This window comes from Vicugna pacos, chromosome 9 (genome assembly GCF_048564905.1).
Source record: "Vicugna pacos chromosome 9, VicPac4, whole genome shotgun sequence".
Lineage (NCBI taxonomy): Eukaryota > Metazoa > Chordata > Mammalia > Artiodactyla > Camelidae > Vicugna > Vicugna pacos.
In genome coordinates this window covers 4,856,394-4,869,782 of record NC_132995.1, presented here as the reverse complement: position 1 = coordinate 4,869,782, position 13,389 = coordinate 4,856,394, and the positions used below count along the sequence as shown (strand labels likewise).

The 13,389-nt window shown below is 40.1% G+C and overlaps 1 protein-coding gene across 2 annotated transcripts; it reads right to left on the bottom strand.

Annotated features, from left to right (window-relative positions):
* Positions 1-1,681: 1,681 nt before the first annotated feature.
* LOC102539012 (uncharacterized) lies at positions 1,682-10,930 on the bottom strand. Of its 2 annotated transcripts, XM_015243047.3 has the most exons (5): positions 10,652-10,930; positions 8,850-8,881; positions 4,915-5,041; positions 4,525-4,617; positions 1,682-3,931 (listed from the first exon to the last, which is right to left on the bottom strand). In XM_015243047.3, exons 1-5 carry the CDS (start codon positions 10,773-10,775, stop codon positions 2,283-2,285), a joined length of 2,025 nt encoding a protein of 674 aa, XP_015098533.1. In that variant the 5' UTR covers positions 10,776-10,930; the 3' UTR covers positions 1,682-2,282. The 2 variants fall into 2 exon arrangements, with proteins under 2 accessions (XP_015098533.1, XP_072824678.1); XM_072968577.1 differs by lacking the exon at positions 8,850-8,881 and having other exon boundaries at positions 4,525-4,620.
* Positions 10,931-13,389: the final 2,459 nt, after the last annotated feature.

Sequence of the window (13,389 nt, the reverse complement as noted above, 5' to 3'; positions counted from 1 at the left end):
AAGATGAGTCAGGTATTTTGCATCTTTCTAGAGGAAAGGTTCTTCCTCTACTGGAATGCCTTTTAGTATTTTGAACATGTCAAGAAAAAGTTAGGAAGTCCTTCTCCACATTTAAGTACAGCGATTCTCTTGTTGGAGAGTAATTTGCCGGTGGGAGCTGGTGAGGAGCAAGGTGTGTGAAGACTCCTGATTCACTATAACCATTTTGCTGCTCACAGGTAAGAATCTTTGTCTTCAAAAGGACAGAGCCCTGTCAACTTCCAGGGCTTTACAGTCAGGACAGTTGAGAGCTCCTAGTCCTTCGTGAACAAATCCTTTGGAAATGCAGACAATAGAATAGTGGTATTTGTTTTGTTAACCAACATCTATTGTACTTGAGATTTCATCATCACCCCTCACACCCCTGAGATTCTCAAATCTTCCTCTTGTGCAAGACTGTTCCTGGGTTTGGAACAGAAAGGCTGTCAGTGTCCCTGGGATTAGTGTCAGCCCTTCTTCTTCTTTCTCTCTCTCTCTCATGCTGTACTGTGATGCTTAAGGTACATATGCCGGGCTGTCTACATTGCTTATGAAAATATGGAGCCGGGTGAGTCACACCGCCCTAGGAAAGGCTAGTTTTCAGTATGTGACCAGTGCCTCTAAAAGGCCTCGCAGCCAGCTTATGCCTTGGATCCCCTGAAGCTGATATTCTTCACATCTATTTTGGCAGCTTGTGATTTGGATATGAATAGTGTTCTTTGTGACTGAAAAAGGCTCCTGGATTCTGTGCCTGAATGTTGCAGAATACCTGTGTTTTATTTTGTGGGTTTTTCCCTCATGCTGTATTGTAGTTTTGTCTTTGTTGGAATCTTAAGTAAGTGTAACTTGTGAAGTCTCGAGTCCATTCAACACCTTAAATTACTCTAGTTGCACTTTCTCCATTTTAATGTAAAATGTGGTGCTTGAAAAGGAAACCAATTTTTGTAAAATTAAAGTCAGGTTCACTGTTATCTTAGCACTTAATCCCCACCTAAGAAAATAATGTATGAGACTTTGAAGTTACATTCTAGAAAATATCTCTAAAGTTTGGATTCTGCTCTTTGAAGGGAAGGATATCTTGTGCCATATGGGGGAAATAGAAGCATATTTTTTTTGACCACAGGAACAAATCATATTATCCAGTCAGGCAATAGCAGGACTAACACTCATATTTAATTTCCATCTTCTGATACCAGGGACTATCTCTCAAACTGTTTAGAATTCAAAGGGGTACAAAGCCTGTGAGTCATAATAATCTTCAAACCCTAAATATTTGTCTGGCTTAGAAGAAAGGAAATTATAAAGATGATGACTTCCACTGTGTTTCATCCAATCTAAGATACCTTTTGTTGTATGAGGTACCATTATTTTATGTACCAAGTTCTCCGTTTAAATATGCCAAGCCATCAACTCTATGCTGCCTTTTAACTTCAGCATTGTTAATATGTGGGAAATATTTTCCATCTTATAATTGATGAAAAAAAAGCTTTACTCAAGAGAGACTCAAAAATTTCCAGGCCCACTTACTAATACCAGTAAACAGTGGGGCACGGTGGAGGGGAGGGATATTTAGTATTATTAAAATTTCTTATTAAAATAACAAACCATGTAGTTCAGTTATGATTTATGTAGCACTGTAATGATACAAAGACTCAGTGGGATATTCTGTGGTAAAGTTTTATGTACATTTAAGCACATGGACCAGAGTCACAATCTTTATGCTAACACATGCAATTCCTAAATATGAACAATCATTTTTATAATAAAAATAGGTACAAAACACTTACATATTCTTACATAGTTCTGACATAATTTTGCTTTGCTTCCTTACTGTATTATTTACATATTTAATACTTTCTATAATGCTATTTATTACGTCACAGTTACCGAAAATGACTTCCCTCATAAAACGATACCCATGAAAGCATGATTCTCCAGATTCTTTAAAGTATAGAATTTTTCCCTCCGTGTCAGTTCTCTGATACCAGTGTAGCTGAATTTCACACCACCAACATCCCCACAGTTAATACTTACACAGATACTCCTTCCTATCTCTTCTCTCTGGGCCACATTCAATTGAATTTATTGGGAAAGGTGTTTCCTCCTGTCTGGCATTCTATGCAGTTCCATTCTCGGCTAAGTAATAAGATGGTGACTCTGAAAAGAAAGTGTGTCCCCAAAGTCTCAAGGTTTTACTCCCACGGACACTCTGGCGTGTGATGAACTGTTCCTTCGCAATGACAACTTCTGGATATTTACTTCGTTCATGATTTCTCTCCTCTATGAGTTTTCTGATGTAAAAGGAGGCTGAATTTGTGGGAGAAGGTTTTCCAACACTCACCGCATCCGTAAGGTTTCTCACCTGAGTGAGTCCTTTGATGAATAGTAAGATGTGACTTCTGGGCAAAAGACTTCTGACATTCACTGCATTCGTGGGGTTTCTCTCCTGTATGTGTTTTCTGATGTAAAACAAGGCTAAATTTGATAGGAAAAGTTTTCCCACATTCAGGGCATCCGTAGGGTTTCTCTCCACTATGGATTCTCTGATGAATGAGGAGACTAAACTTGTGAGAGAAGGTTTTCCCACATTCGTGGCATTCATAAGGTTTCTCTCCTGAGTGAATTCTCTGATGAATAAGGAGATACGACTTCCGGCTGAAGGCTTTGTGGCATTCACTGCACTCGTAAGGCTTCTCTCCGGTGTGAGACCTCAGATGAATAGTGAGGTGTGACCTCTGGGTGAAAGCTTTCTGACACTGACCGCACTCATAGGGTTTCTCACCGGTATGAGTTCTTTGGTGCAGAATGAGACTAAACTTGATGGAGAACGTTTTCCCACACTCCTTGCATCCATAGGGTCTCTCGCCTGTGTGAGTTCTCCAGTGCGTGTTGAGGAGTGACTTGACACTAAAGCCTTTCCCACACTCGCTGCAGTTATAAGGCTTCTCGCCCGTGTGAGTTCTCTGATGTCTAATGAGCTCCGACCTCTGGATGAAGGCTTTCCCACATTCATTGCATCCATAAGGTTTTTCCCCTTTATGCGCTTTTTGGTGTAAAATGAGGCTAAACTTAAGGGGAAATGTTTTCCCACATTCACTGCAGCCATAGGGCTTCTCTCCCGTGTGAGACCGCTGATGAATACGGAGCTGTGACTTACTGCTGAAGCTTTTGTGACACTCACCACACCTGTAGGGTTTCTCTCCCGTATGAGTTCTTTGATGTAAAGTAAGCTGTGACTTATCACTGAAGCCTTTCTGACACATCCGACACTCAAACCGTTTCCCTCCTTTGTGAGTTCTTTGATGTTTATTAAGGCATGACTTATCGGTAAAAGCTTTTCCGCATTTATGACACTCATATGGTTTCTCTCCTGTATGGGTTCTCTGGTGTAAAATGAGATGGGACTTCTGGCCGAAGGCTTTCTGACATCTACTGCATCCAAAGGGTTTCTCTCCTGTGTGCGTTCTCTGATGCTTAATAAGGTCCGACCTCTGGGAAAAGGCTTTCCCACAGTCACTGCAGTTACAGTGTTTCTCTGCTGTTTGAGTTTCCCAGTGTTTGATAAGCTGTGACTTATGGCTGAAAGCTTTTACACGTTCGTTATAGTCATTGTATTTTTGCCCAGCATGAGTTTTCTCATGCTTAGTATAAAGAGATAATTTGTCATACTGATCAAATTCAACCTCATTTCTTGCATAGCTTTTGTTCTGAATAATATACTCTAGGTTAGGTTTCAAATATTTTCCAAGTATGTCAAGTGTATGAGATCTTTGTGCTAAAGAAACATCAAGGTTTAAGCTCAGAGAAGGTATTTTTCCAAATGTATTAGCTTCATGGTGACTCCCCATAGTTTCCAGGTTGCCTTGGTTTTCTTCGTGCCAGTCTCTATGACTGTCGGCTTGCCAGGTGTCTTCTAGAAACAGAACAACGAATCCACAATGGCCATGTAATAGAAGCAGCAGAATCTCAGCATAAGGCCAAGGAGGGAAGAGGAAATGAGACTGGGGGGGTACACAACTGAAGTCTGAGACATTTATAAATGGAAAGAGAAAAATGTGAAGAAAAAAAAAGGAATAGACTACAGAGGTATGGGAGACACAAAATGAAGAGGGGAGAATTTATGAATGCTTGATTATATAAGAAAAGAGAGCTATAACCATGGATGAGGGAGAGGGAGACAAAAGGAAGGCAGGTGAGCTGAGGATGCCAGGGAGAAAGATTAATTAGGAGGGCAAGTTCCAAGATGAACTTGAGAGGGATCAGATCAGAATATGTAAAACAAGGAAATGTATTTTTTTTTAAACCAAGCAAAAGAGACCTAATATGGAGAGATTAAGTGCAGTTGATGTTAGTGTATGTGAGAGCACACAACATTTGTTCTGAGTCACATTCAGGCTTAGAAACGTCAAGAAGATTTCTCCAAGCAACGTTTCAGAAGAGCCGCCCTCTTCCAGACCAGCTGGGATTTCACCTTCCTTTCATCCCCTGCGACTGGTTTCCACTCACCTGGATGAATCTGACTGTGGGTCTCTTCCTCTGCTATCCACGGTTTTCCTTGCTCCAACTGGCAGAATGTATCTGCTCTGGTATCTTGATACCCTACTCAAGGAAAATTACAGAGGACCTGTGGACCCAGATACCTGGACTACGAGGCCTCTGAAAAATGGGGAAAGATGACATTAAAGGGGCTGAACAATTTGCATCTTAGCCAGGTAAAGGCCTTTTTCTTTGGAAGTGAGAGAAAAACACTCTGTGAGAGGTCAGAAAGTACTAAAATCTGTTATGTATGAAACTCAACTCTAAAACCGTAAGGCACTTGTAAGGCTCCATGCCTTTCACCCCTGAGAAAGGAAAGGCAGTGGACTGCTTCCACTACCCAGAGACAGCTCTGCTTACCCACTGATACCAAGTTGCTGTAATTTTCCAACATCACGTCTTGGTACAGGTTCTTCTGAATGAGGTCCAGTAGCTGCCACTCCTCCCAGGTGAAAACCACAGCCACGTCCCTGAATGACAGTGAGCCCTGTAATGGAACATTCATATTCTTTCTAAAAGGATTATCGCTGGTTAATACTATGAAGATAAATGGGACTTTCTTAATAATAACTTTTCCCATGTGAAGCTGTCTCACTGCTTTCTGTATAATTAGTTTTGCATTATACTTTCTAGGAGAAGCCAATTTTTTATTTAAAATATCCTGTTTTTGTGCTTCCCTCCAATCATTCACTGACCCACATGTTCATCTATGCAGAAAAGAGGATTAGAATTGAGAGCATCCTAAATCCTTTCATCTAGAAACCACCTACAACCTCTGTGCATGCACCTATGTGTCAGACACTCCTTTATTAATAAGCCTTGCTCCTTCCCTGGAGGAGCACACTGGCTTGCAAGGAGAAATGGAAATGTATGGGAGTACAATACATTTATATATGGCAAGTAAGAAATATATGCCATGTGGGCACCATTAGGTAGGAGAAAAATTAGAAAGGTTAAACCTCACATAGGTGAATCTGGAACTAATTTTTATGAGCTCAATTCTGTTTTACAGCAAGTTCCAGAGGGAAGAGGGGGCACGGCCTTCCAGAAAGAAGTATCATGAATGACAGCAAAACACTGAGACTACATTTCCTAAGCTGTGAAATTAAAGGACTGAATTTAGAGCAGGTGGAGCACTCAAGACATTTTCCCCTTATTATTATTTGCTACTTATATGCTGATATGGAGGGACTTCCAAGTAAGTGGTTAAGTGCATATACTGTATTAAAGGAAGGTACATAAGCCGTAACTGTCATTATGAGCATGTGTATATTTAGGTGCTATGCAGGAAAGGGTTAACTTAGCAGGCCTGGGTTGCCCAACCCTAAACATTACAAAGGAAGGCCTGTCCTTGACTTGCTCCTGGGAGGTGACCTCTGGACCCCTAAAATATCCAGCCTGGTGAATGTTTTCATATTCCCAAGGCCTTCAGCTTCGCTGTATCAGTTTGACTTCTGGGGGCTGGAGACAGAGCAGCTAAGGCCAGTCGTGTACGCCGGATGCCTACGCTGACTGACTCTCAGTAAAAGCCCCGGACATCAAGGTGCGCATGGGCATCCCTGGCTGGCAGCACGTCACACCTGTTGTCGTAGGTCATTGCGGGGAGACTTAAGCGCTGTTCATGCTACTCCACTGGGCCAGGACTACTGGGAGCTCGGGCCTGGTCTTTCCTGTACTCTGTGTGTATTTTGCCTTTAATCTGTATTTTTTCACTGTAGTAGTCCATAGCTGTGAGTGTAACAGCTTCCTCGAGTCCTGTGAGTTCTAGAGAATCATCAAACTTGAGGGTGAGCTAGAGACCCTCAACTCAAATTCATACAAATTCACATTTATGTATGTAAATGCTGACATGGGAGGTCAGAATACACATGAAAGTTTTCAGATTATTTTAGAGTGGAGAAAAAGGACTGATGGGAGACTTAAGGGTTTAGCTCTGTAAACTTCTGGACTATTTGAAACTTTGACATTAAGAACATTTTAAGCTTCACTAATATTATTAGAAATGTTCTAAAATAAAAGAAAGATGTAAGTAGTAACTACAAGCTGAGAGTTCATGCTGCATTTTTGGATGTGAAGAGATTATGAAGGGAATATTCTAAGATTTTGCTAGTTAGTACCTGTACTTTAGGACTGTTAATCTATAAACTGGGGTTTCTTTTTTTAATTTAAAAATTTTTTAATGAAATGTAGTTGATTTACAATGTTGTGTTAGTTTCTGGTATACAGTATAGTGACTCAGTTATATACATATATATTCTTTTTCATAATAGGTTATTACAAGATACTGAATATAATTCCCTGTGCTATATAGTAGGACTTTGTTATTTATCTATTTTATATATAGTAGTTTGTATCTGCTAATCCCAAACTCCTAATTTATCCCTCCCTCCCCCTTTTCCCCTTTGGGAACCATAAGTTTGTTTTCTATGTCTGTGAGTCTGTTTGTTTTATAAATAAGTTCATTTGTATCATTTTTTAAATTCCATATATAATAAGTGATATCATATGATATTTGTTTTCCTCTATCTGACTTACTTCACTTAGTATGATAAGCTCTAGGTCCCTCCATGTTGTTGCAAATGGCATTACTTCATTCTCTTTGATGGCTGAGTAGTATTCCATCACACACACACACACACACACACACACACTACATTTTCTTTATCCAGTCATCTGTCAATGGACATTTAGGTTGCTTCCATGTCTTGGCTATTGTAAATAGTGCTGCTATAAACATTGGGGTGCATATGTCTTTTCGAATTAGAGTTTTCTCCAGATATATGCCCAGGGGTGGGATTGTTGAATCATTTGGTAACTCTATTTTTAGTTTTTTAAGGAACCTCCATACTGTTTAACATAGTGGCTGCACCAAGTTACATTCCCACCAACATTAACTGGGGTTTCTTTTTTTTTACTTTATGCATGTTTTATTGTATGTCAGTTTCACCTTAATACAGCAGAAGGGAAAAAGGTTTGCTACTTAAATATGTTGTGGAGATCATTAACTGGGGTTTCTTAACCTTGGCACTGTTGACATTTTGGGCTGGATAATTCTTGTGGAGGCCTTTACTATGTATTGTAGGATGTTCAGCAGCATCCCTGGCCTCTATGCACTATTTATAAAAATAAATGTGTATCACTAGGTTTTGAAGTGGCTTGTTATGTAGAAAGAGATAACTGGGAGATACTAGAGACAAGTTGGCACTCCATTTTATTACACATTTAGAGCCTCACAGGCTATAATCTGTGCTCCAACTTTAAATAATTTGTATAAATGTATGACTTACATATTCTGATTGCAACCTGACTGAATTTGACTTTCAGTCTCAGCATTTTTTACTGAATTCTGATATTTATCTTTTCATGCTGTATCTGGTAGAGAGTAGTCTTCATAAATATTGAATAAACATATTTTTTAATATATGTATTATTTAATCTCCTAAAAACGACTGGAAATCCAAATGGAAAATAAATATACAAAAAAAAAACTCACTTGAGACTTGGACATTTTCTGGAGCCCTGGGTCACAGACAGCAACTTTATTATCTGCTTTACTGTTGGTTCTGGGCTCTTCTCTGAAGCTCTAATACAAGGTCTCTGGTCAAGGATGTAGTGCTGATCTTGGTACTTTCAGTTCCTTCCCTCATGGGAACTGTTTTATCCCAGGAAGCCAGAACCTGGAGGATTACCGAAATTCCCTGCTGTAATAAACTATAATTGGGAGTATGACATTTTTCTGAGTTGTGTGAGTCCTTATTTGTTTGTGAGTATGTATTTTAGATATACACACACATATCAATATCTAAAATTTAACTTGTTTTCTTCAGGTGGTAGGTTAACATGATAATCTAAAGAAAAAAGTAACATATTACCCGATGGTTTATTTTACAATAAACATGTAACTACTTTATAATAAACACAAACAACAAAGATATCTTTATTAAATTATGTAATGTTGCCAAAATTGTATTCAAAACTATATCTATATTTAGAGGACTATTATAAATAAATTTTTTTTAAAGAGAGAAAAATTTTAAAGCCTAAAAAATCCAGAGAAACAGGTGTGTGTGTGTGTGTGTGTGTGTGTGTGTACTGCTTGCTAACCTGTCAGGTACTTAATATATGCAAGGTACTCTAACTATATTAGTAGTTAGTAGTGATTTTTTTTTAACAGTGGGAAAAGAATCTCAGGTTGAAAAATCTGTCCAAGTTCACATAGTAAGTGGCAGGATATGGATAAAAGCTACATCTGCCCAAATCCAAAATCCATATTCTTTTCTCTGAGTTAAACTTACCCGTAGGTGCTCTGACTGCTTACCTGGGAAACCTACAAGAATCAATTTAAGCACATGAGTAATAATTTCAGTAAAGAAATGAAAGAGAAAATGTTTATTTTTAATAATCTGCTTTTATACCTATAAAATACAATAAAATAAAAAATAATTTAAAAATTTAAGAGAAAGAGAAGCTATTTGCAATGGCAGCAAGCATAGACAAGATGTAGGAATAAACTTAACAAGCAATGTCCAGATCTACATGAATATTTTAATGTCATGTCTATACAAAGTATTGCAAAGATTTAATATAACTTCAGTCAACATTGCAAGGAGAGCCACATTATACAGTACTACGCAGCTATCAAATACAAAGTATTGCAAGATTTAATATAACTTCAGTCAACATTGCAAGGAGAGCCCCATTATACAGTACTATGCAGCTATCAATAAGACTTTGTACCAAAAATCAGTAATCTGAAACAATTTTATCATTAGGTTAAGTTTCTTTTAGAAAGTAAACTATAAACTACTTATGCAGTCTTATCACATCTTTGTAATAAAATGCATGATGAAAAAGTTTGGGAAAGGAAATATATAAAAAATTTTAACCATGTGTATCTCTGACTACCAAGATTCTGGATGTAGGAATGTTCTCTCATGTATCAGAAGGACCAAACAGGAAGGCTCCCAGAGAAACACACAGTAAATTTGAAAGCTAGAGGGCCAGGTACTACATCTTTCATAATAAGCATTTAACCTTAGGTTTATTTAGATCTTGATCATTTCAAAGGAGTTTTCATTGTTTTAGAGACATTGCTTTGGAGAAGAGGAGGTAATTTAGAGGACAGAGGGAGTTGGAAAGCAGGTTTTGAAGAAGGCACTGATGTATAAAACCCCACAGCCTTTCAAAACGCAGAGACCTCTAGCTCCAACTCTCATAAATCTTTCTGGTATCAGTCCCCAACAACATCATACCCATGTATGGGCTACATGGCTAGGTCAGTTCATAGTTCAAGACTTCTAACAGGTTACCATTGGCCTATCCAGACTCAAACGCCCAGAACCTCATGATTCTCAATGACCACTGGAGACCCTCAAAGACAAAAAACAGCTGTCTCATGCACTAAGCTCCCCACAAGACCACCCCATTCACTGACCACCCAGAAGGATGCCCTAGTCACTGACACCACCCCCCCAAGTACGTTCCAGACACGGAAGCTAACAACAGGAAAAACACTGAACTACCTACTAAGAATATCTCAATCACTGACCTCCCCTCATGGCCACTCCCATTAGTAAACCTTCCAAAAGACGTCCCAGTCACTGACTTATGCCCCAAGGATTCCCCAGACATTGACCTTCCTCCAAAGATGGGCCAATCGCTGACATCCTCCCAAGGCTATCCAAAGAACCGATCTTCCTCCAGAAGCCTTTTCAGGTTCTGAGGCACCCCAATTCCTGATTCCCTTCAAGAACAACCGGATCACTGACCTCCTGTCATTCATCCCCAATCACTAACCTTCCCTGAAAGATGCCCCAGTTCCTGACCTATCCCCCAAGTGCATCCCAATCACTGACCCACCCCCTAGGTCACGGATTTACCTCCAGACCGCCCAGTCCCCCCGAAAGGCTATCCCCAAGCCACTTAAATCTTTCTCCATGCTTCTCCGATACCCTAACCACCCCCAAACCTGCCCCATTTTTGACCATCCCGCTCCCTCAATCACGGAATGCATCCCTTGTCCCACAACAGCTTGCTCCTCATACAGACTCCCCATAGCCCTCCCCTACCTCAAAGCTCGTATCTCCACAAAGCTCACCTCGTTCTGCTCCTGGAGCGCGAAACTGGGACCCCTTACTAGATCGTTCGCGCACCAGCTGGGTGGGTAAAAACAGGCACAGTCCATCACTTTCTTCACATTCACAAATCCAGCTGTTCCACATCGCAGCTCTAGTTTAGCGTCTGCAGCACCCGAGTCTGCAGGATACCAACCATCACTCCGGGGCTTCCTTCCACCGACGAAGATTCCGTTACACTTCGGCGTCTCCTAGACAAAGACACTATGACAGGGTATGGCGGCGCCCGTTAGCTGATTTATGTGGGGCCCGCCATCTTGGAAGACCGGCCGTACAACCAGTTTTCCTGCCCCCCTCAAACTTGTCTGCGTTACGCCGGTCGCTAGTATCGCAAAGGCAATGCGCATGTCCTCCTCCGCAGACCGGAGTCTCATCCCAGTAAGACGCACCGAGCCCAAAGGTGTCCGCCTCCGCTTTGCCGCTGGTAGGTACGAAGCGGCCCAGCGTCGCCGCGGGCGCGGCCATCTTGGAAAGGGTGTGAGTGTCCGTACAGAACAGGAGTCGCCCTTTAGGGAGCCGGGGGCAGGTGGAGCGACTTCCGGGAAGGCTTCTGGAGAACCGCGTGTGGTTTGGAGAAGCCCAGGTGATAAAGGAAGGTAGCATGCATCACTGTGGGCACAGAGTAAACAAGTTTAGCTGAAAGAGAAGATCTCTCTTTCAGCCAGAACTGGTGGTGGAAGTTTGGTGACATCTCCAGGGTGAAAGGTGAGACCTCTACTGGGAGGGTAGAGCTAACAATGAGGGAGGGGTTATCTTTCTGACCGAAGTGGAAGGTAGTGAAATGGAGAGGAAGAGAAGACTAGAAATTGTTGGTAGAAATTTCTGTGGTGGCTTTATCTTAATTCAGATATTTTCACAAAATTTTTCTAGTGAAGAAATTATTAGAGTTGGACTTGTTGCATCGAAGAGAATGAAAATTTTTAATTGGATAGATTATTCTCGATTGTTGTCAAAAAGTGATCTATTAATGAATATACCTTACTGGCTGCTATCCGTCCTCCCCCAAGAACTCCAACTGAAAAGGAATAGTTAATTTTTATTAAGTGTATACATTTTTTGAGTAGGAGGCTATTTCAAGCATAATTTTATTATCTTAATTTTCTAAAAGCAATCAACGGTGGACATAAATATTATTTATTTTAGTTATAGGAAAGAAAGGGCTAATTCTATCAAAGTGCCTATTTCCTAACTGCTTTATCAATCTTTTAATTTTTGTCCATCCTAAGGGTCGTGGACTGAAATAAATGCCCAACCTAAAAGTTGAGAGGTACGTTTTATTTGGTGGACAATTCTGAGGACTCAGGCCAGGATGACAGCTTCTCAGATTGCTCTGAGGGACTTCCCAGAAGAGATAGGGTAGGAGCCAGGATATATAGTTTTACAACAAAGACCAGGTAGTTGAACGTTAAAAGATTATTTGTTAACTAAAGATAACCAGGACATCTCAAGTTAAAGAATTTAGTGCTTTTCTTTGTATGGGAGTGAACAAACATTTGGGTTCATTGAATTCATTCCTTTGACTAGCACCTAGCTCTCTAGGGCCAGTATCCTGTCCTTTATTTTTTAAGTCACCTCAGAGTGCACCATTGTGAGTGGCTGCAGAGGCTGGGCTGCAGGCTTGTCTTCACTAGGGGTGTTGGTAGTGGCTGATGACTTGATTGCTTCAGTATTCTTTGTTTACTGATAAGGTTTGCAGTATTTTTTGTTCACAGGTGAATAAAAATACTGTTTTAATTTTTTTTTTGGTAAATTGTTTCCTTATGTTTTTCCTGTTTTAGGTTGGTTATCTTTTTCTTAATCATGTTGTGGATATTTATAACTATCATTTCTACCTCCATTCTCCCCACATCTAAGCAGCCACTTACTTTCTGTCTATAGATTTGCCTATTCAGGACATTTTATAAGTCCAATCAAATAATATGTAGTCCTTGTAACTTGCTTCTTTCGCTTAGCATAATGCTTTCAAGGTTCATCATATTGTGGCATGTTTCTGTACTTCATTCCTTATTATACCTGAATAATATTCCATTGTGTGGCTATAGCACATTTTATTTTTCCCTTCATCAGTTGATGGATATTTGAGTTGTTTTCACTTACGGCTGTTATAAATAATGCTGCTGTTAACATTTGTGTATGAGTTTTTGTGTGGATATATGCTTTCATTTCTCTTGGATATAAACCTAGGAGTGAAATTGCTGCATCATATGGTAAATATGTTTACTGTTTGGGGAAATATGAGACTGTTTTCCAAAGTAGCTGCATAAAATGAATATCAACTGAATGAAAACTGTTTCTTCTGCCCTAGAATACTTCTAACATCAAATGTGTGGATTTTTTCCCCCCACACCAAGCAAGTCTCCAGTTATCTGTGGACACCAACTGGGTGTACTACAATTCAGTTCTGAGACTATCCACCTGGTGTTAGTGCACATCCCATAGGCTGAGGGTCCAGTCCCACAATACTGCTTCTGACTTCAGATAACAATTTCAAGAAGGTGCTTTCTGTATTTCTGACTGATTGGCTCTAAATCAGGGATTTCCATGACCTTCTCAGATTTGATAATTTGCTAGACTGTCTCACACAACTTGGGAAAACAGTTTACTTCCTGCGTTACCAGTTTATTGTAAAAGGATAAATTCAGGAACAGCTAAATGGAAAACATGCATAGGGCAAGTTATGGGAGAAGGGGAGTGGAACTTC

Coding starts and splice junctions, on each gene's coding strand:
- LOC102539012 (XM_015243047.3), bottom strand. CDS start 10,775: ATGTGGAACAGCTGGATTTGTGAATGTGAAGAAAGTGATGGACTGTGC. Junction 8,882..10,651: donor CGCTCCAGGAGCAGAACGAG/GTGAGCTTTGTG, acceptor TGATTCTTGTAG/GTTTCCCAGGTAAGCAGTCA. Junction 3,932..4,524: donor CCACAGTCAGATTCATCCAG/GTGAGTGGAAAC, acceptor TTCTGTTTCTAG/AAGACACCTGGCAAGCCGAC.